Source organism: Cyanistes caeruleus, chromosome 6 (assembly GCF_971803275.1).
Source record: "Cyanistes caeruleus chromosome 6, bCyaCae1.hap1.1, whole genome shotgun sequence".
NCBI lineage: Eukaryota > Metazoa > Chordata > Aves > Passeriformes > Paridae > Cyanistes > Cyanistes caeruleus.
Genome location: NC_141706.1, coordinates 61,730,890 through 61,753,897, shown reverse-complemented (window position 1 = coordinate 61,753,897; position 23,008 = coordinate 61,730,890). Strand labels below are relative to the sequence as shown.

General features: G+C 43.9%; 1 protein-coding gene across 1 annotated transcript in view; it reads left to right on the top strand.

Moving 5' to 3' along the window:
- The window catches only part of ZBTB1 (zinc finger and BTB domain containing 1), a 55,981-nt gene extending 36,272 nt beyond the window's left edge, over window positions 1–19,709 (top strand). The window contains exon 3 of the mRNA XM_086892485.1: window positions 19,516–19,709. Within this exon, the coding sequence (XP_086748611.1) occupies window positions 19,516–19,645 (130 nt within the window). The 3' untranslated portion in view covers window positions 19,646–19,709. The remainder of the gene's footprint in view (window positions 1–19,515) is intronic.
- Window positions 19,710–23,008: the final 3,299 nt, after the last annotated feature.

Below are 23,008 nucleotides of genomic sequence, written 5' to 3'. Positions count from 1 at the left end.
AAGTTATGCTAGTAAAGCTTCTTTAGCACACCTATGTGGGTCAGGTATCACATCTCTCCGCTGCTCTCTTCCACATATTTATGCAGGCAGAAGCCTATAGCACAGACCTGCCTCTAGAGCAGATTTTGCTTGCAGCAGCGTGGTGATTATAGAGTTGGGCAGGCCAGCATTTCCAGATGCAACAACATATTTCACTTCCACATATGAAACAGCAGTATTAAAACCCCCTGATCCACCCTTGCATGACCCATTTGCCTTTACTCTCTCCTGCATCAAGAGGGTGGAGACAGAGACAAGCTGGTTCCCCTTGTCATCCCCATAACAGCACCAGCCAGGAATTTCAGAGAGAGGAGAAATTTCCCTCTAAGAGCCAACACTTTTTTTTTGTAGTCTTACAGAAAATCAAGAGTACAGGAAATTTTTGCCCCTTTCCCATTGTTGAAGATATTCTCTCCCACCATTCAGGAATTGTTTTTATGTGTTGGTCTCTGTGAAAGCTGACAGATTTCTGTTGCATCCTGGACCAAGCAGTGTGAGGTTGTTCTTGCCCATGCTTAGGCAGAAGTTGGCAGCACCTGTACCTTACCTGCTGGAGCAGTTGAAGATGTCACTGCTCCAAATCATTTGCAGGTCAGCAGTTAAAAATCTATTTTGAATAGGATTCAGGAGACAAAACCACTTCCAGCAGTGACAATGCTAGTACTTTGGCAGCACTCTATAGAAACCTCTATGGGTTTAGGAGGTCTTGGTTGCCTTTGTATATTCACTGCCAAGCGTCATGAAATACTTTCTGTCAATCCTTGTAAGAGCTGCTGCACAGTTGCACTGACAGTCTAACAATCACATGTCATGGATAAAAGCAGAATTTGTTTTTGCCAGGCTGTATCTAAAAATGCACACGTATTTCTTTCAAAACCACATTTATTTATCTATTGGAAGACTCCTTATTTCCCTGCTGAAGACTTCATTCATTTGCATTTGTGTTTGCAAATGTTCCAACACAGTTTGTTTAAAGACATTTGATGGTAGCTAGTCCTTAGTCCTATCCCCAGCACTACAGGTAGGAGATAACTAATTTAAAAATTCTGATAATGTAAAAACTCTTTGTAATTCACTAAAAACTAGAGGCCGGGTTCTCTGCCGTAATTTCCTTCAAATTTCCTTCGAAGCTCACAGAACTGAATAGAGAAGATCTTGTCTATAGCACTTCTATATTAAATTTTCACCTTTCCCCCCCTATTTCTGTAGCAGGGCGATGGTTATTATATCCTGAGAAGAACTAGAAACTAGGCCATGAAATTTTTTTGTGAGGTTCATATATTTATGAGCATCTCAGAGTGCAGAAACAAAAATCAAAATTTCGAAAATACCTCTTGAGTGTGAGGTACCTTTTAATAACTTCTTTTCTGTGAGAGGTGCTTTTATAACAAAAGGTTGATTGTTGGGGGCACAAGGCTGTGTGAAAAGGGCTGACAACTGCTCCTGTTCAATAACATCATCTGATAAAACCATGCAGAGGGAGTAATGGCACGAGGAGTTCAGTAAAAGAATGTGTAGCTGGTTTTTGCGGCTTTCCAAAATCCGACTGCGTGCCCCTAACTGGTGCCAGGCAGTCACTGCCTCCTGAGTTCCCTTAGACCTTTGGTGTGGACTCAGGACCTGATTCTGCCTTTGCTTGTCAACACTTTCAGCCAGTCTGGAGCTGAGGATGAGGCAGTGAGGCCACAGGGCTCTGGTTCTGGGGCAGGGCTGTGCTGGATGTGAGCTGGACACGGCATCTCTCCAGAAGTTACAGCTCAGCTACCAAACTGCCCTTTGCTTTGGATTACCCAAGGAATGCACTCTTCAAATTGCTGAAAAAAGGGAATTAGGAGCTTCCAGCACAAAACTAAAGGGAAAACCTGCACCAATGTTCATAGTATTTTGCCCAAGGACAGTAGTTATTCCATTCACACAGCATGATCCTGTTTTTAATGAGCAGGCAGAGCACTTGGCAGGTAAATGGCATAGTCATGGGCAGTATTAGCTACTGTGGAATTGAAATCTGTGCTTGTGTGTCCAACACAAACAGTAACGCACACACAGAGTCTAATATTCCCAGAGAAACCAGGGCTGACATTTAACAGCCCCTGGGAAAAGAGGAGGAAATTAATATGGTGGGGATGGGAGACAGAGGCTTGACACAGCAAGGAGAAACAAGAGGCAGAGAAGAGGTGGATGACTGGATGGTGAGTCAGTGATATTTTTGTTGAGTTTATGCATTTGTTTACTTTCTGGGTGTGATATCCAAATTAAACATTAGATATACCTAAAGAATGAGTGCATATACATATTGTTGAATGCTCCCAGCTGCTGGGATGCTCATGGACACACAAACACCACAAGAAACAACACTAAAAGAAGCCTATTAAGGGTTCAAGGTCAGTTGTTCAGAATTATGACAATTGGAGCAAGCCTATTTCTTGCTTTCTTTGTGTTTATGCCTCATAACCCAGTTTTTAATTATGCACTAACAGGTTTTTTAATTCTTTTTTTCTTCTGCAGAACACCTGCCTCAGTCAGTGCACACAATGGGCAGTGTAAGCTCTAAGAAGGTAATAGTTTCTGATTCAACATACACCTTATTTACTGTGTGTTTTTCAGCCCCAGCTGAACAGCTCTGAACCCAGCTCTGAAGAAGAATTATTGCTTAGGATGCTACCTGTGGAACTCGTCACCATCACATCCTGATTGCTTCAGATTATCTATTTAGTTTTTACCCCTCAGATGTATGTAATTCTCACAAGAAAGAAGGTGATAAATCAGCAAAAGCCAAATGCCATATGTCTATTTTGGCATCTTCCACTGGAAATGCCAAAGAGCTGTTTTTTTCAGAGAACTTAGTGTTACACTTTTCTTGGACTGTTCAAAGCAGATTTCCCTTACAGAGGAAGGTTTGTCTCCCCTGCCTCCTGCACCTCAAACACTAACACAGGTAGCCCTGGGTATCTGCAACACATCCCTTACTTTTGACAATACTTTTAGCACAACTTTTACTGGAGTCAGGATGGGCCAGTGGTCTCCTGAGGCTGATGACAGCTCTGCTCTCTAAAAATGAGACAATGAGCCATCAGTTCCATACATTCTCCTCCCCTGAGCCTGTTTCTAAAGTGCTGCCTGGCTGCCACAGATGAGATCTGAGGTTGTTCCCAAACCTGCTTCTCTCATCCTCTTAAATATGTAACTTGGCTGCCAAGTCATAGATACGGACTTGGCAGCCGAGAATAGCAACTGGAAACACAACATACACAATGCAATTGTATAAAAAAAAAAGGAAAGAGATGGCTGCAGAGAGCAGAGCTAGAGAGGAATTTTCAGGCTGTTTTGAGATCCTTGCTTACTATTCATGGACTGATTCTGTTTGCATGGATACGCTTCTAAATAGTACCCACAAGAGAAAAGATGCAGTGTTTGGAAGGCTTTGGAAATAAGGGAAGTTAGGGACAGGTTGCTCTGTGGAAATTTTCTTACCCCACATTGTGTTGTCCATTTGTTCTTCCATGTGGTCATGAACACCTGTGTTACTTTCAGGACTATTTTCCCTAGTTAGCAACCATTGCAAAAAATGATTGATACCATTTTTAAGAGGTGGAAACACAGGAAATGCTCCTTTTGTCTTACTGACCTGATCTGTCTAAAAGTCTTAGATCAGGTATTTTCATCCTTTCAAAGTATACAATAGTGCAGCAACATTTTCTTAGGTTGTAGTGGGCCTGGTCTGTTGCAAGGTGTGGTCCTTCCCTTATATTTATCTGTATCTCCACTGGCCCTCGTCTGACTCCACCATGAACTGATACAAAATGCTAACTAAACAGAAAACATCTCATTTATTTTTGCTGGATGACTACTTCTGACAGTTTAGGGAGCTGCCTTGCTCTGGGGTCAGAGATAAAGAATCATCACACAGGTAAATAATGGGAAAATTTTGATGGGGTCAAAAATGCTTCTTCCATTAACAACTGGCTCTTAGGCTGGTTTAGTTGTAATGTGAAACCTCACTCTTGATGGAGACTTGACTTCTATTGGCAAAAAGTGCTTTTGTTAGCATAACTGGAACTAATTTTGGGTGTGAACTAAGCAATAGCATTTATACACAACACTGACCTGTTTTGAATGATGTGTGAGAGATTCTCTGCTTGAAAACGCAAATGTTTCACAATATCCCAAAGATTCTAAACCTCAGAATCATGTCTTGAAGGGACCTGCCGTAGTATATGGGAATTATTTGCAGGTGAAGCTTCCAAATCTTGATCTGACTGCTCATGTAAGGACCTAGGTCACGTGCTTGTGACCTGATAGATATACTTTGAAATCTTGTAAAGCCCAAAGCTAAAAGTTTGTTTTACATTTAGCGTGCTGTCACTGCCCATAACAGAAGGACTGAGACCAGTTGCCCTCACTGCTGCCACTCCTGGGAAAACCAGGAAAATCTCTGCAGCTTCTGACCAACAATGCCACAATAAGCATAAATAAGATGTGGAGATGTTGGCACATGTAAAAAAATGATTCCCCTGTTTGGACCAAAATGTCACCCAGGGAAGCTGCTTAGCAGAGCTGGGAGGAGCAGAGCACATTGGCCATGAGTCCCAGCACCCAGAGCAGGCTGCAGTGGAGGGCATGTGCTGGGATCTGCACATCCTAGGGGACAGCAGATGGTCACTGCTGCAAGCAGTGTCACCCTAGCCCCTTCCTTCCTGACGGTGTCCTGGCAGCACTGTGCCATCTGTGAGCCTCTCCACCTTTCCCAGCTCCATCCTGGTGCTGCTGTTCATGTTTGCCTCTGCAGCAGATCCCAGGAGGCCCCACGGGTGGGCAGGGACCTGCCCTGCTGCCCCAGCACAGTGGCTGGGACAGTCACTCAGCCATTTGCATTAGTGAGAAGCAGCTAGGATGTATTTTTAAGACACAGGGCTGGAATTTTCTCCTTCCTGTGGTGTGCTGGTAGGTCTTGCTATGCTGGATTACCGCCTTTCCTATTTGTCTTTCATGGCTCATAATCCCTTGTGTGTAACATAAAGGTACAGCATTTGCGTGGGCCTTTCATCCCAGAGTGGCAAAACACTATTAGAAAGCTGGAACTGAAGAGTAGAACAGGCAAGTTGAAATAACCACTTTTTGTCAAAGGATTAGAGCCATGATTTCCTCATACTCATCTCTGCGGTCTAACCACCGCATGAGCTGCGGGCTGCTGACTTGAAATTATTCTGTTGTCCCATATCCAGCCTCTGCTACCAAATTAGATTGAGTAAGAATCTGTGAGAGCCTTGTGGCTGCCTGGATGAATAGTACCTGGCAAAAAGTCACAGGAAAACTTAAAGTTTCACCTGGTTTAAATTTGTAGGCAGAAGGATTTCAGCAATAAGAGTAATTTTGCTTTAAAGGTGATGTGCAAATAATAGTTAAAGGTTTGCAAGTCTCTCTTGATAATTAAGAAAGGAGTAATAGACCACAGCTATTTCCAGGGGATATTTTTGTTTGGAATTCTTAAAAATGTATAGATGCTGTAAAATGCTGTTACTAATAGTTTTGTCCAGTGTCCCCTGAACAGTCTATCTGGCATTTATTTAAAGTTCTCAGAATATCAGGAACATGCATAATATATTCCATCTTTTAGCAAAGGTTTATTTTCTCCTGATACTTAGATTCTACAATTACATAAATATTATTAAAAACCCAAAAAGCAATGTGTTGTTTAATGCCTGGTTATTACATTCGATTTCTCAGTCTTTTCAGATTCACTGGCAATCAAAGAACTGTTTCCTTTAGCAAATTTCCCATTAGTTATTAATAACCTGAAAGACAAAAAGGAACAAATACACATTTTTCTTTCTTATACTGGCAACCTTTGAGAACCTCTGTTGAAATAACTCACACACAAGCAATATCTGGGGGAAAAGCAGGCTTAAGAATGATGGAAAGTGCTCAAAATGCACAGAATTTGTATTATAAATACTTTGTTGGCCTGAGAACTTGAGCATAGATTTATGACATTCACTCTATACACTGACTCCTTGCAGAGGGTAAAACTGACTTGAGGTGTGTGCTGCTGGAAAGCTGATACTAACACCTTTGAATCTGCAAGGTAAATTAATGATGTCTGGTTTCAAATTACGCAGCTTTAGGCCTTGATAAATACAGCAGTTCCAAGTAAATTCAGTTTAGTATCTTTTTTACACAAGCATCAACTGCAGGACAAATTCTTACATCATGATGGTGGAGTAAAGGAGAAATGCACATTTACTCCATACTTCTCTCACGCTGAACTACAGAAGGACAGCTAAAATTGTGTGTCATGTATCAGAAATGTGCCCCACACCCTGGGGCAGCTGTGCTGGATGCCAGGGCCAAATGCCACCCCAGGTGTCCACAGGTGGGACATCCATGGAGTGATGTTCCCTGGGGATGTGTGTGTGCCTCTCAATGGTGGCCAGTGGGGGATGGCAGACCTCTAGGGAAACCACGACTCTGCAGGGGAAAAAGTGCACCTAACTCTGCTTTGAATGTCTGTGGCAGGTGTGGATTAGGACATTATCAGGCCTTTTAAACCATTATGGGGAAAAAATCCCCCAAAACCTAAAAACACCCCACCTATCCCCCCTGCTCTTTGCTCAGGGGCTGGGAGCCAGTGGAGTCACTCACACTGCTGCCTCCTGCCCTGCTGGGCATTTTCCAAGCTTCTGTCCAGCTGGAGCCAGGCTGCTCACCCCTGTCCTGGTCACACAGCTACAGCAGACACGTTTCATGGTCTGTGTCTCAGCAGCTTCAGCCACCTTCTCCACTGGGCTTGGGAACGCTGCTGACTCTGCCCGGCGGCTCTCCAGGGAGAGGTGTGCGCTCTGTGGTGACCTCCGCCTGATCTTCCCTCAGTGATCCCAAAGAAGAGCTCTGGAATGGGACAGTTGGCATCTGAAATCTTCCTAAAGCCACCTGAGACACTGCTGGAAGGGTTTACATATCACAGGGCATAGGAGGCAAGAGGCAGAGCAAGAGGACCCTCAGAAGCCACTTTGTTCTTTGCTTCTGTATTCTTGAAATCAACATCTCACAACGGCCTCACCACAACCCAAATATTTTCTTAGAGTCAGCTAGAGGTCAAAATGGATATATCTTCATGTTCTGGGATGTTGACCTCTTTCTACTGCTGCTAGTAATTTGAAATCATACTGCTGCATGCTCATACTCTGTATTTCAGCTCCAATCCAGCAGCTGAGGAAAACCTCAGGGAAGGAAAAAATGCTTTCTTTCAGGAAGTGTGTGTTAAGACATTAAAGAGGTATTTCTATTTGACTAGCCTTGCTCAAAAAGAAACAAGATCATTTGGGTGGGAATATTTTCACCCATTGTCTGAGGATCATGTCTGAACAAAGCACATGAAGCAGGAAGCCAGCTGTCATTTCAACAGGGTGGATGAGTGGTCTGAACACAGAAACAGAGCCAGACATGCCTGCTGTTGAATGCTAGCTCAGACTCAGCCTGGTCTGACTTTGGTAAAGTCATTCAACATCTTTGTTGCTGTTTCCAGATCGCTCACAAGGAGGTAATAATTCTCATCTACTCCAAAGAGTATTGTGAGGTAATTAATTCATCTGTGTAAGGCACTTCAAAGATTAAATTATTATTATTATTATTAATTTTATAAATTCACTACGTGGTATAGCTGACTTTCATCCATTACTTAAAACCTCTTTGATCTAAATAATACCGTCGCAATTTATTATATTAGCAACTAAAAGAGCAGCTTCAGACACAAGCTTAGAGGTGAAATGTCCTGTTTCTCTCAACATCCCCAGCCTGGTTTGTAGTTCTAACAGCTGAAAGTTAGTTCAGGATACCTGCCAAGCACATTTCACTGCCTGTCCCTTTGAAACTGAATGCAATGAGAGCATGCACCAGGCAGACAATATTCTCAGACTGGAATGAGCACTGTGTCCTTGAATGTTTTATATTGGTCAACCACCAGTGTCTTCCAAGAGGATTGCAGTGCCATGCTCCCTGGCTGACAAAGGAGGAAAATTGCATAGGCTGTCCAAGTGGGTACAACATGATTATGTGATGTTGGATGATGTAAAATGTGAGTAACTGCTGGCATTTCACATCAGCAAGGCATTGTCTCTACAATTTAGAAAGCTGTTTCTGCTGACACTAGCAATTTTTAAAGAAATACTGTTTTTTTCCTCTGGATGCTTTCAGATGCTGCTTACTCACATCACATTACCTTTTGTATCTGGTATGAAGTATGTATTATAGAGTTTGTTTTGAGAATTCTGTGTGTAGCTGGATGTGGAGGGACCTCTCTTCTCATTGACAATGGGAAATACTAGAGGTTTAAAATCTCTCAGCTATGAGGTTCAGTGGGAAACAATACTGAATTCATGTTGTCTTGAGCACATGCAAAGAAAAAATTCTATCACCTGTTTGAAAGCTTTCTATGCTGTTACCTAAAGGAAAGTGAAGTGCAGAAAATATAGAAATACCTCTGGTAATGTCCAGTTCAATCCATTCTTCAGCATGTTTATTGGACTGTCAGTAATTCTCTAAAAACTTTCAGAGTCTTAGAGTGGGGTGCTTGCTACAAATAGGTCTCAGCCATTTTGCTAATATTTGGTATAATGCAGCCCTTGAGCAGAGACTTTGCTCTTTCTCATAATGGTCTGGTGGTGTCTCTATCTGCAAATCTGGAAACTTCATAGTGACCATTCCACCTTCTACTTAGAAATGAGAAACTAGATGAGTTCCACATAGCCCTGTTCTTCTACCTACCTTTTCACCTGGGAAAAATTGCACTGGAACTACCCAGAAAAGGAATGCAGATCCTTGATTTTATGAGTACATTAGGGGTATAAGTACACAGAGCTTGCTCAGCAAATCTGGAATCATAGGTCAGTCTTTTGGGTCAGAATCAGTGGGATTCTGCTTGTGAGCAGGAACTGCTTCCTGTATTGGGATATATGAGATACTACAAAACCACTTGGTCTCACCATTTATGTCTCCCACCTCCCTGTACTCCATGCTCTCCAGGACATAGGCTCCTCTGGCTGGGGAGAGGCAGATTTTCTGGCAGGTTTTGAACCCTGCTTTGCCCCAGCCCTTTCCTGAGTGGTGAATGCTGCTGTCCATGTGCCACAGCATCACCACAGTCTGCTGTTCAGGATGGTGGCGGGGCCCAGTCCTGCTGCAGCGGGGCCACCAAATAATCTGGGTCCGCAAGGTGATTTGAATAAATCATTTCTACTCCCACTGATGTTAAATCTGTGTGAGTCCCCTGGACCAAATGACCATACTGCCCCTTCTCAGAACTGACATTAGCATCCAGCCATTTCTGCCTGCAAAACAGAGCAGCAAATAGTCACAACTGAGTCTGCTGGGTGTGAATTTGTGCTGTGGGTGACATTGCTTTAAGACTTCATTTCTAAATACTTTGCAAAGCAGGTTTTGATGACTCTTAGGTGCTAGAAACATGTTACAGCATGAGAAATAAGTGCTAGGAAAGCAGTTCCCAAGTCAGGGTGTGTGACCACATTTGCTGCTTTGCAGAGTGGAAGTGGGGATGCCAGGGGAACAGATCAGGAGCTGCTGTGTTAGAGGGTTATGTGCTTTGGGAGAAAGCACTTCAGAACTACAAGCTGTGATTGAAACAAGCTTCTGTGATTTTTTGGAGTCTGTAATAGTTTCTGGAAATGGTTGACCGTTTCTTAAAACACTTAATGATTACTTGCTTCACAATTCATGAAGCCTTGATATAAAGGCTTTACTTATCTTAAAGGGCAGATTTATCTGGATTGAAGAATAGAGTGCTGGAGGATTGGTGCCCCTAAGGAATTGATTTACTCTACATCCATAGATTTACAGGTGTTTCTTTCATTGCTCAAGGAAGAATTCATAAATAAAGAAAACCATCAGCATAGCTCAGTACACAAAGGTGGTAGACTGAGCTGAGGTGCTCTGGGACGCATTTTACAAAATGATTCCCTTGCTCTGGGCTGGTAAAGGACAAGGAGGCCACACCATGGGTCAGGACACCTCACTCTGTCATTGACTGGTGTGGCAAACACAGCAACAGACTGAAAAAAAAGGGGAGCTCAGACCTGTTGCAACATAGGGTTATGTTTCCTGGATCAAGGGACCTCTGGTTAGTAGGGATCAGCTATAAGCTACTGGATAAACCCTGCCAGCTGAGACTTTTCAGTGCATTGTGCCATGCAGTGCTCTCAAAGTGAGTCCTGCCTATTGGTGGGAAACATATACTGAGTACTGCTCTTTTCTACAATAGGGCTTTATTTGGATTCATTGCCATCCCTGGAGGGAAGTGCTTGCTTGTCAGGATTATCTGAATGGAGTGTTAGAAGAAGATTAAAGAACAGGCACTTACCACGAAGAAGCAGGAATTAAGGATATTGGTCTACTGAAGTATAAATACAAGTAAGGAAAATAAAATTACAAAAGGCAATTTAAGGTCCTATTTAATGTTGAAGTTCAACCTTAATTGTTTTAGTTTCTTAGGTGAATTGGAGAGGCAGGGGGATGTTAGTCATGTTGTGAAGAGCTTTCTGGTATTGAATCTTCTTTCCCTATTCAAGACCTCCCACTTCTTGTTGTCCACATGGTCTAATTATAAACTAATATAATACTTATATGTGCTATATTTCAAATCAATGGTCTTTCACTAGGAAGTAGTGGGGGAAGGCAAGAAAAGTACTGTGTTTCTGAAGGTGGAGTTCTGAGAGCTTGTGAAAGGGATTTCATAACTACAGAAGAGAATCAGAACAACGTAAAATTACACTTGTGATAAGGATCCTTGGGTTTGTGATATGCTGATGTATTTGGGCAAATGTGAAAGAAGATTGCGTAGTCATTTGTTTTCCTGTATCTATCCCACATAAATCCCATGCTCAGGGCTGTTGCTAGTGCCCTGTTTAGGAAGAAAACTCCTCCCCCTTCCTCCAAGATATAATTTAATTTCAGAGGCTCTTTTGCTTCCCTGCGTAGCGCTGGCAATGTGCCACAAGGAGAGACAGACTGGAGGCAGGGCATGCCAGTACCACTTCAAGTTCCTTGTTAGTGGTGCCTGTAATTTGCTCCCAGTTAAACAGACAGACAGATTACTTGGAGACAGGGCTTGGTGACCCACCTAGTCCTTTATCAGCCCCGTGCTCACATATGACAGGCACATCCAACGCTGTGCAGTCCTCCAGCAGCTCTTCTTGCAGGCCCAGTGTGATAACCTAACAACACAGAATACCAAGCTGGTTATTCCTGCTCCTTGTTGCTGTGTTTGGGGGTTCCTGCCATTTGGGCTGCCTATTTGAGAGGCTTAACTCATCTGTTGGGTCCAATTTGGTCCATAATGAGCCAGACCTGATGGTCTGAACAGCTCATCAGCTGTCTTGAACCGAAACCACTGATACTTGTAGAAGTATCAGAGTCCACGGTCCCTCAAGGGAATATCTAAGACCATCCTGGCTGCAGAATTCATTGCTTCTGTGCATTAAACTGTCTTTGGAAAATAAAGTATTGAAAGAAGGTCCTGTCAGAGAAAGTCAGGGTGAATCTGGATATCTTTTGTTTCTTGTGACTTTGTCCTTTGTTGATGCCCTGCTGATTCTTTGGTAATCGAAGCCTGAGGCTTCCATATTTTTTTTCTAGATTCAGGAAGATCTTATAAAATAACTTTAAAAACAACTAACCAGTTTTCCAAAGCAGTGAGCATGAGGCATTTCCCCACTGGAGACAGCTTGGGAGGATTCATGTCTGAAATATGTGACTCTAAGAACAAAAACTCACCAGCGGTGGATAAGACATGAATGGAAAAAAGGCTATTATTTCTGTCCTGCATTTTCTTTCTCCTTTAGTTTCTGGTTCTGCTTCCAACCCTTTCATGTGTTTTGGGGGAAATCTGCTGAATTTTATTAACAATTATCCTTGAGAAGCCCAGAGTAATTGTTCCAATTTATTAAGGAAGGGTTGGGCAGCTTTAGAGCTGGAGCCCATCAGGGAAGGGCAGATAAAACCAACTCTCCTGCGTGTGAGAAGAGGCTGGAAGCTTTTAGGCCAGCAGCACTCCCAGGAACCTGCAGACAGCCGGGTGGATTAGAGGGGAAGCAGAGGAAATAGAAAGCTCTTTGGTTTGGAATTTCCTTAGTGTTTGATCTGAATTGGTTCAAAATACAGGCTTGCAGTGTCAGCCAGTCCTGTTTGGAGGCGGTCCCAAAAGCGCTTCGTGGGCCTTTTTGAAGAGCAGTAAGTGGTGACTCTGGGAGAGCCAGACCCACAGCTCCAGGCTGCCGGTGACAAAGGCAGCCCGGGGGATCCCTACCCACAGGGCTTCCATGCCGGCTTCAGGACGGGCCCATAAACTATGCAGGATCAAAGACAGCAGCCTGACAGGCTGTGGGCATGAAGCTTATACATTGTGTGGGGCAAGAAAGACTGTCTGGGCCCGAGCCTCAGCCCCTGTGGCCCCACCAGCACTTCCCAGCTGCTCTGGAAGCATCTGAATCCAGCCATGCTCCAGAGGGATTCCTTCGTGGTGCTGTCAGCCAGCATGATGGTTTGGGTGCCTGAAATCCACACTAACTCCTCAGGGGCAGTCACTCTTTCTGCATCCCTACTGTCCAGAGCCTCTTTCCTGAAAACACTGTTTCCTTTTTGTTTTAAAAATAACTTTAAAAAGATATTTTAGAGAAGATGTGTTGGTGAAATTAGGGGTGCCTACCTTTCCAAGGCATACTGTGTCCTCATCCTCAGACAAGGCATGGCAAAGCAGCACCACATGGCCAGAGTAAAGCAAGCCAGTCCCTTCTGGGGACTCTGTCAGGGGCCTCAGTAGCCCAGGGTCAAGGTCTCTGTTGCACGACACCAGTGAATGCCCAGGACAATAAATGTCTTGTGAGCCAAGGAGTCACAGAGACCTATGGGACCACGAGCTAGAGAAGTGTTCTGATCTTCCTGCAGCTCTGTCTCATCTCATAACCAATTCCAAAAGTGTTTCTGGTGAGCTGCTGACAACTGATTTGGCCACAATGGATTGCAGCAGAGCTCTGGATACCAGAATGGAAAGCTGTAGCCCTGGTATAGAGAATTGTTGCTGAGTACATGGAGCAGAAAACTTTAATGAGCTCGACATGAAAGTCAGCAGGGCAAAAATCAGTGCAGCCCTGAATCTTGCCCCTGCCACCTCCACTTAACTCAAACTTGAAAGTGAAGCACTGTGTGCCTGCTAGTTGCCATTTATGCCTGCATAAATCTCCCCTTATGCCAAGTCTGAGATAGCATAAAGACAAGTCTAGCAAGGGAGGGAGACAATGTAGCTGAAGGGCAGCAAGTGCAGGGAGCAGAGGTAAGAAGGGGCTGTTCTTGGGCATTAGAAGTGCAGAATCCCACCTCTGAGTGGGGAAGGTGGTTGCATGGCTATTTCAGAGTGGTGGAGACTAGCCAGGCTTCAGCAGTGATGGTCCCAGCCGTGGGCTGAAATGGGAGACAACCTGATAGCGAGATTTAAAAAAGAACCTGAAGAAGTGTGGTGGATGAGGAGAGGAAGAGAGGGCATTTAAAAAGGGAGAGAAACTAAGGGAATGATGAGGACAAGAAAAAGGGGATTTTTAACAGGTGATGAGGATGATGTGGTTTAACCCTGGCCAGCAACTAAGCACCACCAAAAATGGTTAATGGAAGGAAAATGTAATGACAGAGAACTCATACACTGCGTTAGTGTTAGGGACTCTTTCCTCAGCCATGCATGTTCTCACACAATGTTTCCTTCCCCTGGCAGTACAAAGGAGCAGTCCCCACACGGCACTCCAGCCCCTTGGCATCCTCTCAGAGCAGTGTCACGAGAACTTTCAGTCAGTTGGCATGAAACTGCTGCTGGTCCCCCAGAGGAGTCACAAACATGCACCTGCCCTCCTGCAATGCTGCTCCAGGCAGCCTTGCTCTTGGCTGGGGTGGGGGAACCTGGGTTTCTTTGTAATCAAGAGGAGAAGGTAACCCAGGAAACGATGGAGGCTGAAACTGCTGTCCCAGCAGGGCTTCCATTATAGCGTGCCCCACACCACCAAGTGCTGGACACAGAACGTTTCCCCTGGATCCTGACACATCAGCTCTTCACCAGGCACTGTGGGAGCAGCCTTCTCTGCCAAATTCTTGCTCCCAAATCCTGATGGGCAGAGTCAACCTTCTCTCTGGTTGGACAAGGAGGGTCATGACAGCATTGCATTACTTATTAGGTGGCCCTAATGTCTGTGCTTATCAGAATCTGTTGGAGGAGTTTACTGCAATAACTTGGATTCAAGAGCTGGATGCAGCTGGGTTAACAGCTGGGTCAACTGGGTTAAAACATCCAGTTAGCTCTGCTGCCTCCTCAGCCACTCCTATTGCCTGGTGAGAGGGAATGATTGAGGCAAGCAAGAGATCTAGTGGTGAAAAACCAGCAGCATGAAACTGTGCTCTTAAATATTTCCATCACAGTGGGGGTTGGAGGCTGGGTTGGGTTGGGCTGCTGGTGTCCAGGCTGTGGAAAGACACAGGCTGTAAAAGGGCTGTGTTTTTAAAGTCCTCATGGTGTGAGGAGAGGGCTCACTGAGTTACTCATAGCAGGGTGGCTGACTACAGCTGCCTTCAGAGTTAGGCTAATGCTGAGCCTGTTATAATATAGGGCACTTCCCATACCATGCTGCAATTATATAAACATAATCTTTTCCAGGCTGATTCATTCCAGCCTTAAATGTTATCTGGATCCTCCCAGACCATCATGGACGGCCAAGTACAAGAGCTAAAGGACAGAACTGGTTAACACTCTTAATTATAAGATGGTTAGGAATTTTTTGAGCACACATGGATTTGGATGAAATGGAAACTGTGGGCAAGGTTACTTTTGATGAGTTATTTTTTAACATAAAAATGTTTAGATTAAAAAGACTCTTGACAGTGTATCACCCCCAGTTTTGCTGCATTTCTTTATAACCCAGCTGTGGGTTCATGGTGGTGTTGAAGCTGCTACTTTTCATTCCAATTTACCATAGCAACATTTCACTGAAATCTTATACTATGTTGGTCAAGTGCTTTCCCTGCCAGATCTGCCAAATGTCTATGTGTTCACATGAAATTATTGATATTTCACTGAAGTGTTTTCCCTGAAATTGTAAAAAGGTTTGCTTAGGTGGAGATCATCTTCAGCTTAAACACTTAGATTGTTTGTAAAATGCAGCATTAAAATCCTATCATGACACTATTCCAGACTGGAACTTGAGAGTTCCTGCAGACCTGTTATTTGTATGTGTTAGCATTAGTCCTTTTGTGCCTCCAATGCTAAGGAAGGAATAGGTGTGTCTGGCTTTCTCCTTTTAAGTTATGAGGATTGTGCAACCTTTCTGTAATGCCAGTTTCCTTATGGGTATTTGTCACGATGGGAAGAATACAGAGTGTTCCCACAGCTGCATCAATGGGGCAAACAGGGTTGTGCTGGCCTCCTTTATTTTATGCATGAACTCACCCCAGCCCTTTCTCAGCTCTGAGAAATCAATATTTCTATGTCAATTCTATAATAAATATTGTTATGTTAATAGAAGCCATGATGCTTTTTGCTCACTCTTTCAAACTTCTTAAAAGTCCTGTCCTGAAGCTCGTTGCTCCAGGATGTTTTCCTGACCCTTTTCTGTATTTTCCTAATTAGCAACTGTGCCCTAGACATGGGAGGTGCCTTCTAGTTCAATACTTCTTTTAGGAAACTTTACTTCACTCAGGTCTTTTGGCTTAGTGCCTCACCTTGGGGAAGAAAGCACTGGGAGAAAGAAGGGTGAAGACCCCTGGCCTTCTTTGTCTCTAATTATTAGTGTTGTTTTCTGTTCTTGGCTTCTACACAGGTTTCTCTGCTAAACTAGGAGCTTGGTTCCCAGATACCTGTATATACCAGAGCTGTATAATGTTACAAGAAGAATCTGGGTTTCAGATTTAGGTTCAAGAACCTGGGGTCACTTTGGGTTTCTCTTCTCCAGTACTCTGAAGACAGAATGTTGTGCTTTACCAGAATCCATAAGGAACCCAAGTCACTGGAGCTGTTTTGGGAGTTTTCTTTGGCAAAGGGCCATGCTGTGCATGCAGAGTCAGGCCTCTTTTCCCTTGTATATATGTGAAGTATCAGCAGGATTGTGGCTGGTGGGAGCCAGGTATGGAGATACATGATTTTCTTGATCAAAAAATCAGTAAATTGATGTCCAGGGATGCTAAACAGAGCTAAAGGGCTGAAAGGTATTGTCTTCATGGACAGCTCTGCATTGATATTTCTGGCAGCTGGGGATCAAGGTCTGGACCACCTGAAGCTATCAGGAAGGTAAGGGACACATCAGGAGCTGGTGAGCTGATGTGGAGACAGCTCCTGTGCATCTGGCAGGACCAAGCCAGAGCTCTGGGGATCTGTAGGTTAGCAGGGAAAACATGCTTGCATTCCCACGAGGGTGAGTTGTGCCATCTCCAGGAGAACTGAATGGGATGTGTGCATCACCCTCTGTCTAATGGCCACCTCCACCATGGTCATTTGGCTTTGTGTGACCGTCTGGGGCTCAAGTGGGTGGCGACAGCATCTCTTTGGCTTCCACTGGGCAAATTGCTGCTTCTCTAACAAAGGCCCTTTATTGTTCTTGGGCATGTTTTGTATTTCTTCTTGGAGATACATCAGGCACCTCCTTCCTGGTTTTCAAGTTTATTGTCTCAGTGTTGTCCTGGCTTTGTGCCCCCAATAACTCTGCTTGTTGCTCTTCCAGTGATGTTAGGAAGAGTTTTTTTAATTGACTTCAGTGGTAACTGGGTTAGATCAGCACTGACCACTTTTGAGGGGCCCATGCAGAGACCTCAGTCTAGATAGCATAGCAGGGGAGCCTTGCCTGCTCATCACAACCAGCTTTGTTCTCTGTCAGATTTAATTAACTCAGCCACACAACATTTTGCATTTTCTTCTTCTGAGGCAATGCAGAAGTCCCCTCTTTCTCTTGGACAGTGGGTCGCTGCGTGCTGTTAATGAGGATCTACCAGCAATGACTTTATTGCCCTGGTGGAATGCCAGCTTGGCATAGCCCCATGAGTCATATTCAATGCTCTGTTCAGAGAACTGAAAGGACGACTGCTGCTATTAATTTTGTGCTCTTGTTTGCTGCCTTAGGAGAAAAACATCATTGCACAGAGATCTGAGCTTCTTTGAGGTAAAAAAGTCACAAAGATAAACAGAGAGTGTGACTGAATGTCAGCCCAGAGCGTGTCCCTCCCTTGCACATACACCTAAATGCTCCTTTGTTTTTGCTTCCCCCAGTGGTTTATTTGTAGGGCAGATTGCATAGAATAACATTTTACCTCCAGAGCCTAGATGTCTCTGTAAAATACCATCTCTTTGCCCTTCAGCTCAAATCTTTTCCCCTTGGAGCCCTAAGCTGGGGAGTTTCAGTCCCTTGGTGGCTCTTGGACTCCAGACAGTTCCCACCACAGCCTGAGGTCCCTCTGGGAAGTCTGCTCTACACATTTCTTCTCATCGTTTCATCTCTGTAGGTAAAAAATTTTACAGTCTTTCATTTTCATTGCCTTTGGTGACATTTCTAGATGTCAATGAGCTCTTCTGGCCTGCCACATATAGCTCCATCAGCCATTTGTGAGACTTGCCATCTAGCAGGCTTCAGCAGAATCAATGCAGAATATCTGGGCCCAAATTATACTTTGTACTTCATAAACTGGGAAGCTTTTCCTTGAAAGAGTGGAACTGTGGATTCAATTCCAAGGATACCCAGTAGTCCCAGGGTTGCCATCTTTTCAAGAACAGACTTGGTAGAGATCAGATATGTAGGGAGTTAATGCAGTTTATACCAGAGATGACAAACATTACATAGGAGTGAAAAGCCAGATTTTGTTTTTTTATTGGCAAGCAGACACTTGGAGGAGAGATGCAATGAGTTGGTGTTTGGGGAGTGATATTTTCTGTGATAATAATGCTGTCATTCAGGGTGGGGATCATCTTGTCTACCTGCAGCTGCCTAAACACTCTCTGTCCAGTCAGACCATGCCTTCAGCTGCCTCAACAGCCACTGTGGGATAAAGAAGCCAGAGGGTGAATTGTTGCCTCTTGAGACAGATGTGTGTGATAGAAACCCCCACAGAGTCACTCATCCCATCAGTCTCTTGCCATTGATTATTGAGGGAAACTGGGTGGTGATCTCAGGTTAGACTAGCCAAGACTAAGCCAAACTGTTCAGAGTTGAGCAAGATGGAATCCATCTGAGCTCACTTTGTTTCTAGCTTCATTTATCTGCATACCTTTATAACAAACAGTTTTAAATCTTCACTGGTCCATGCATGGATTTGGTAGTGCTATGAGGAAGGATAAAACCTAAACCTTTCTCACTGGAAAAGGGGCCACTAGGCTGAGAATTTGGTCTGCACATGAGGAACAGGAGTGTGGGTTCTGAGAGGCATGAGAGAGCCTGAAGCTTGCAGGGACAGTTCTTTTGGTTTTCCAATGGCAAAACACCTACCACCAATTGTAGTGCTTGTTTAAAAATCATAAGTTTTCTGTGGAAAGGAAATATGCCTTAACATAAGCTTGAGAAGAAGTTAGTCAAAACTTCTGAGAGTCAAAATGGGGTTTGTTTCTTTGCTTATGATTCATTCCAACTTCTTCAGTCTTCCTGACTTTTAGTTTTTAATAATGTTCTGATCTGAAATTACTGATGTACTTTATTCCAAAAAAGTAATTTTGTTACTACATTGTACATTAAATACACAGTTTTGATGGTAAAAGAAATAGAACCTTTTCTGCTGATTAATGATAAACACAAAGTGTTTCAAGCCTGTGTATGCCATAGGAGAGGAATTCCATTTCCCATCCAGCTGTGGTTAACAGCAGCATTGCTGCAGTACTTTTAAATGCAATAACTCAGGACTACTACAGTAAATCAGTTTTGCTCTGTTAAAGTGTATGGAAAGCTCCTTTTAAGTCTTCCTTTGAATGGAAATGAGAAATTCAGAATTGCCTTCGTGAATGCTACAGCACTGCACATGCAAAATCTCTGGATATGTCTCCAGCACATGACCAGTGAGTCTGGTATTTCTTGAGAGCATGAAATTTGCTGCAAATGCTCCTGTAATTGTTCTGTGCATGTTCTGGGATCATCGTGTGCATCCCGAGCATCTTGGCTTTATGCATTATGCACAGAGTCATGTAATTGGTATGCAAAGGAAGCAAACTCTCAGGGAGCTCCACTGGGATGTCTGCAATCTCTGCTGTGTGCATGCTCACTCCAGACACAAACACAATGGGTTTTCAAGGTGCTGAGAGCACAAGCACGGTTATTTGTTTTCCCCTGGGGCAGAGCAGGCATTCTCTGCTAAAGGAGGCAAGGTTCATTGCAGGTTTGCCCAGGAAACATTCCAAACCTGTCCCCCTCTCTCCTGTTTTTCTTTTCTTCGTTGTGTCAGGCAGATTAACATGATGTTTTCTAACAGGGTGGGCATCACTGGAGCTCATTGTAGTGAGTTAAAATCTTGGATGAGCACAACCCATGGACCAATGGAGGAGAAGAGGAAGTGGAAGAACAAGAACAAGGATGAGTGGTTCCTCTATCCTGATGGATGACTTCAGTTTGCCACCCCGAGAAGCCCTCAGAGGAAGGCTGAGCAGTGGCAGCACTGTGCTCCAAGGAGCAATGGAGAAGGTGACTGCAATCAGCAGTGGCTCTGTGTGACAACATGGTTTCACTTTGCTCATTAAATCACTTTGAAATTGCAGCTTAACTCATTTGTCAAAGCTGGGGGACTTTGGCACACAAGAGACTGGAGATCTAAGCTGTAGTTCCTGGTCCTTCATCTTAATCCCTTCATTGGGCCATTTCTGAGATTATTTTCCTGGCTGATTTTGACAACTGCTTTGACACCTGCAGATGAATATGATTATTGATTTCAATGTCAACCCTGCTTTTCTAATGAGTTTGAAAAACAACCAGGAGGCATGACTTAGTGGAGCCAAAAAATTGGTGACATTTTGCTTCTGAAGGAAGCCATTCCAAAATCTCTAATAAATTGTGTTCACTTTTTTTTTTTTTTCCTATTTTTTTTCTTGGATAGAATTAACCTTAATTATGACTATTTTGCCTGTAAAACTATCTGTACTTGCCAAATACTAAAGTATTAGCATGGAAATTTTAGCAAGGAAAATTTAGGGTGAAATCTAAATGGATGAAAACTAAAACTTGGTCATAGCTGATAAAAATAAATGGAAAAATAATGGACGAATAAACACTGGAAGAAAACCACAGGTATAATATTTCATCATTGCTAAAGAGAGAAATTTGATACATTAGTGCCAGTTTGGAAAATTTTCAGTAAAATATATGAATTCTGGATAAAAAGAATACTTTTACCCTTGCAATATGTGGTTTGGTTTTTAAAAGAACAAAAATCTGCAGTGTAATTATGATGAGAAATGTATTTCTTCTGGAGTAACCAATAGTCCAGGGACTGGATCACTTCTGTGGGATGGCCCTGCACTGCCTTACTGAGACAGACACCTGGAGTGCAGGTTCACAGCTAATACTTAGTCTTCTCACTTAGACTTGCACGTGTGATATTAAATGCCTAAGTAGCATTGTGGCCCAGGCTTATTTTCCATGTGTCAGGTAAGTCCTTTTGCCATTGGATGAGACTGTTGTGGCCTGCAGCTTCTCTTCAAGCTTTTCATTAGACATCCGTTCTGGTACACAGCAAAAATATTTAAAATAACCTCTTCGAAATTTTAGATGATGGAAACCTTCTCCCAGAGGAGAATAAATATAAAAGATATACTTAGAACTGTGTGTGGCTTCTGTATCTTCCTCATATAAATGATGGTACACTCTTTATTCTCTGAACAACCTGGTCTAGTGCAAGGTGTCCGTGCCCTTGGCAGGGGAGTTGGAACTAGATGATCTTTAAGTCTGTTCCAATCCAAACCATTCTGTGATTCTATTCAAAATTAACATTTCTAGGTTATACCTTCATTTTGGGCAGACATGTTAGAGATCATATGGTCTGAAAAATGGTGGTGAGACCTTAAGATGGGGCTTTAGCTGCAGTTTTTCTGGGTCAAAGCACGTGCAAGTGGCTTTCCCAGCTGCATGGGTGACTCCTGGACGGTGCACGCCTGGCAGAACACGCAGGAGGCAGCTGAGGTATCACTGCCCAGTGGCAGCATGGTTTCCCTACATGATGCAGCAAGATGTTGGCCAGTACCTGGAGCTGAGGAAGGCTGTGGGACATCTTCCCCTCAGTTCCAGTCAGTTCCTGCATTAGGAGTCTTCTGTGTGCTAAAGGACAGGTGTAGCTGTGTCCCTCTAGCTGCAACACAGGGCCCTCCGGGACCTGTGGGTTTGACATCCCAGCACGCTCGTCCTTGTGAAAGCACCTTGCTTTGTCATGGCTCGGCAACAGACAGTGCAAGGAGCCTTCCAAAGAGTACAAGGGCAAGGTGTCCTTTGCCACCTGTCTTCAGGGCAATGCAGACTGTGGTATGTGCTAATAACTGGGATTTGTTATTAGTGCCTGCGGCAGAGATTTCACAGAGTTGCGCACTTGGCCGGTGGTGGGCCTGGGATGACAGGAGAAGACCAAAGGGTGGAGCACACACTCACGTAGGCAGCAAGGCTCCTGGGTGCAAACAAGCTTTTTGTGCATGGCCACTGACCTGCAAGGTCCTTGTCACTGCAGAGAGGAGGGAGTGCTGAGCAGCAGCTCAGGAACAGTCGATGAGTTACTCACACTCAGAGATGATGTTCAATGTGCTTTGTTTGTCCCTCTACAGATTCGAGGCAGGCTCCTCACAGGCTTCTTGAGGGAGCAGCCTCATGAAATAGTGAGCAACAGGGGACTGCTTTTTTCATGCCATTTTCCTTGGACAAAAGGCAGCTCTAGACCAGGCAGGGTCTCGGTTACTTCTGTCTGCACCTAGAACATGCTGGCTGGCTCACCCCATAGGAGTTACCTGGGTAAACCCTCATGTCCATAAGCCGTGGTTTAAAACGCTGCATTCACAGCCAAGTCCTCAACCATGGCTTTGCATCTAAGTTTTCTGTGGTAATCTGACAACAACCTTGAACTTTTCAGAAAGGGTTGAGAAATACCTTGAAGTTCAGGTCCTTTAGTCAGCAGAATCCTTTCTAGGGCTGTCTTCTCAGCAGCAAGCGTCTGCTTTTTCTGAGGTTATATGTGTGTAATACAGAGAACCCATGCTTGTTTCAGCATGTAAGCAAGACCTGGCAGCCTTTCACATATGACAGTGAGTCACCCTTGAGCAGGAGAGAGTGAGTCAGAAGGGGCAGTTGACAAGCTTTATTTATCACTCTCCTGTTATTTGGCCCAGGAGAATTTTACCCTGAAAAACTCACCCTTGCTAATGATAGGCAGAGCTCAGACATATCATATGACTACTGGCTTTTTTCCCCCATAGGTTTTACACGCAGTTTCATATCAGGAAATCACGACAGTTGGCTATTTCCGAGAATTTTTATTTTTCAAGGGGTTCTGAATGTACCAGCTGTATTGGAATAACTTGCCTGAGCTAGGGTCACCCTAAAGAGAAGAAACTGAAATGTCTCTGAGTGATGAAAAGAGCCTGGGGGCGTTTACAAAGTTCCCATTTACTTTCTTCTCTTAGGGCTGCTTTGCTCAGAGCTTAATTGAATGCTGTTAGCACAGCCTAGTGCCTTGACTCTCTTTTGATTATGGTTCTGCCACTCACAGGCTCCATATAGGGTGTGTCAGGCTTTCCAGTGTAAGTATCTATTTTCAGAAGTTTTACGGCTCTGTTGTAGAAATTCATTCCAAGCAGAACATTGGCAGGAAACGTCGCAACTCAGAAATGGAAAAAGAGACAGAGAAAAGAAAAAAAAGTCTGCCTGATGATTAATTAAGGAAACTCTGTCCTTGGGAGATTCAGGCATTGCAGCTTGAGAAAGGGGGCAGTGTA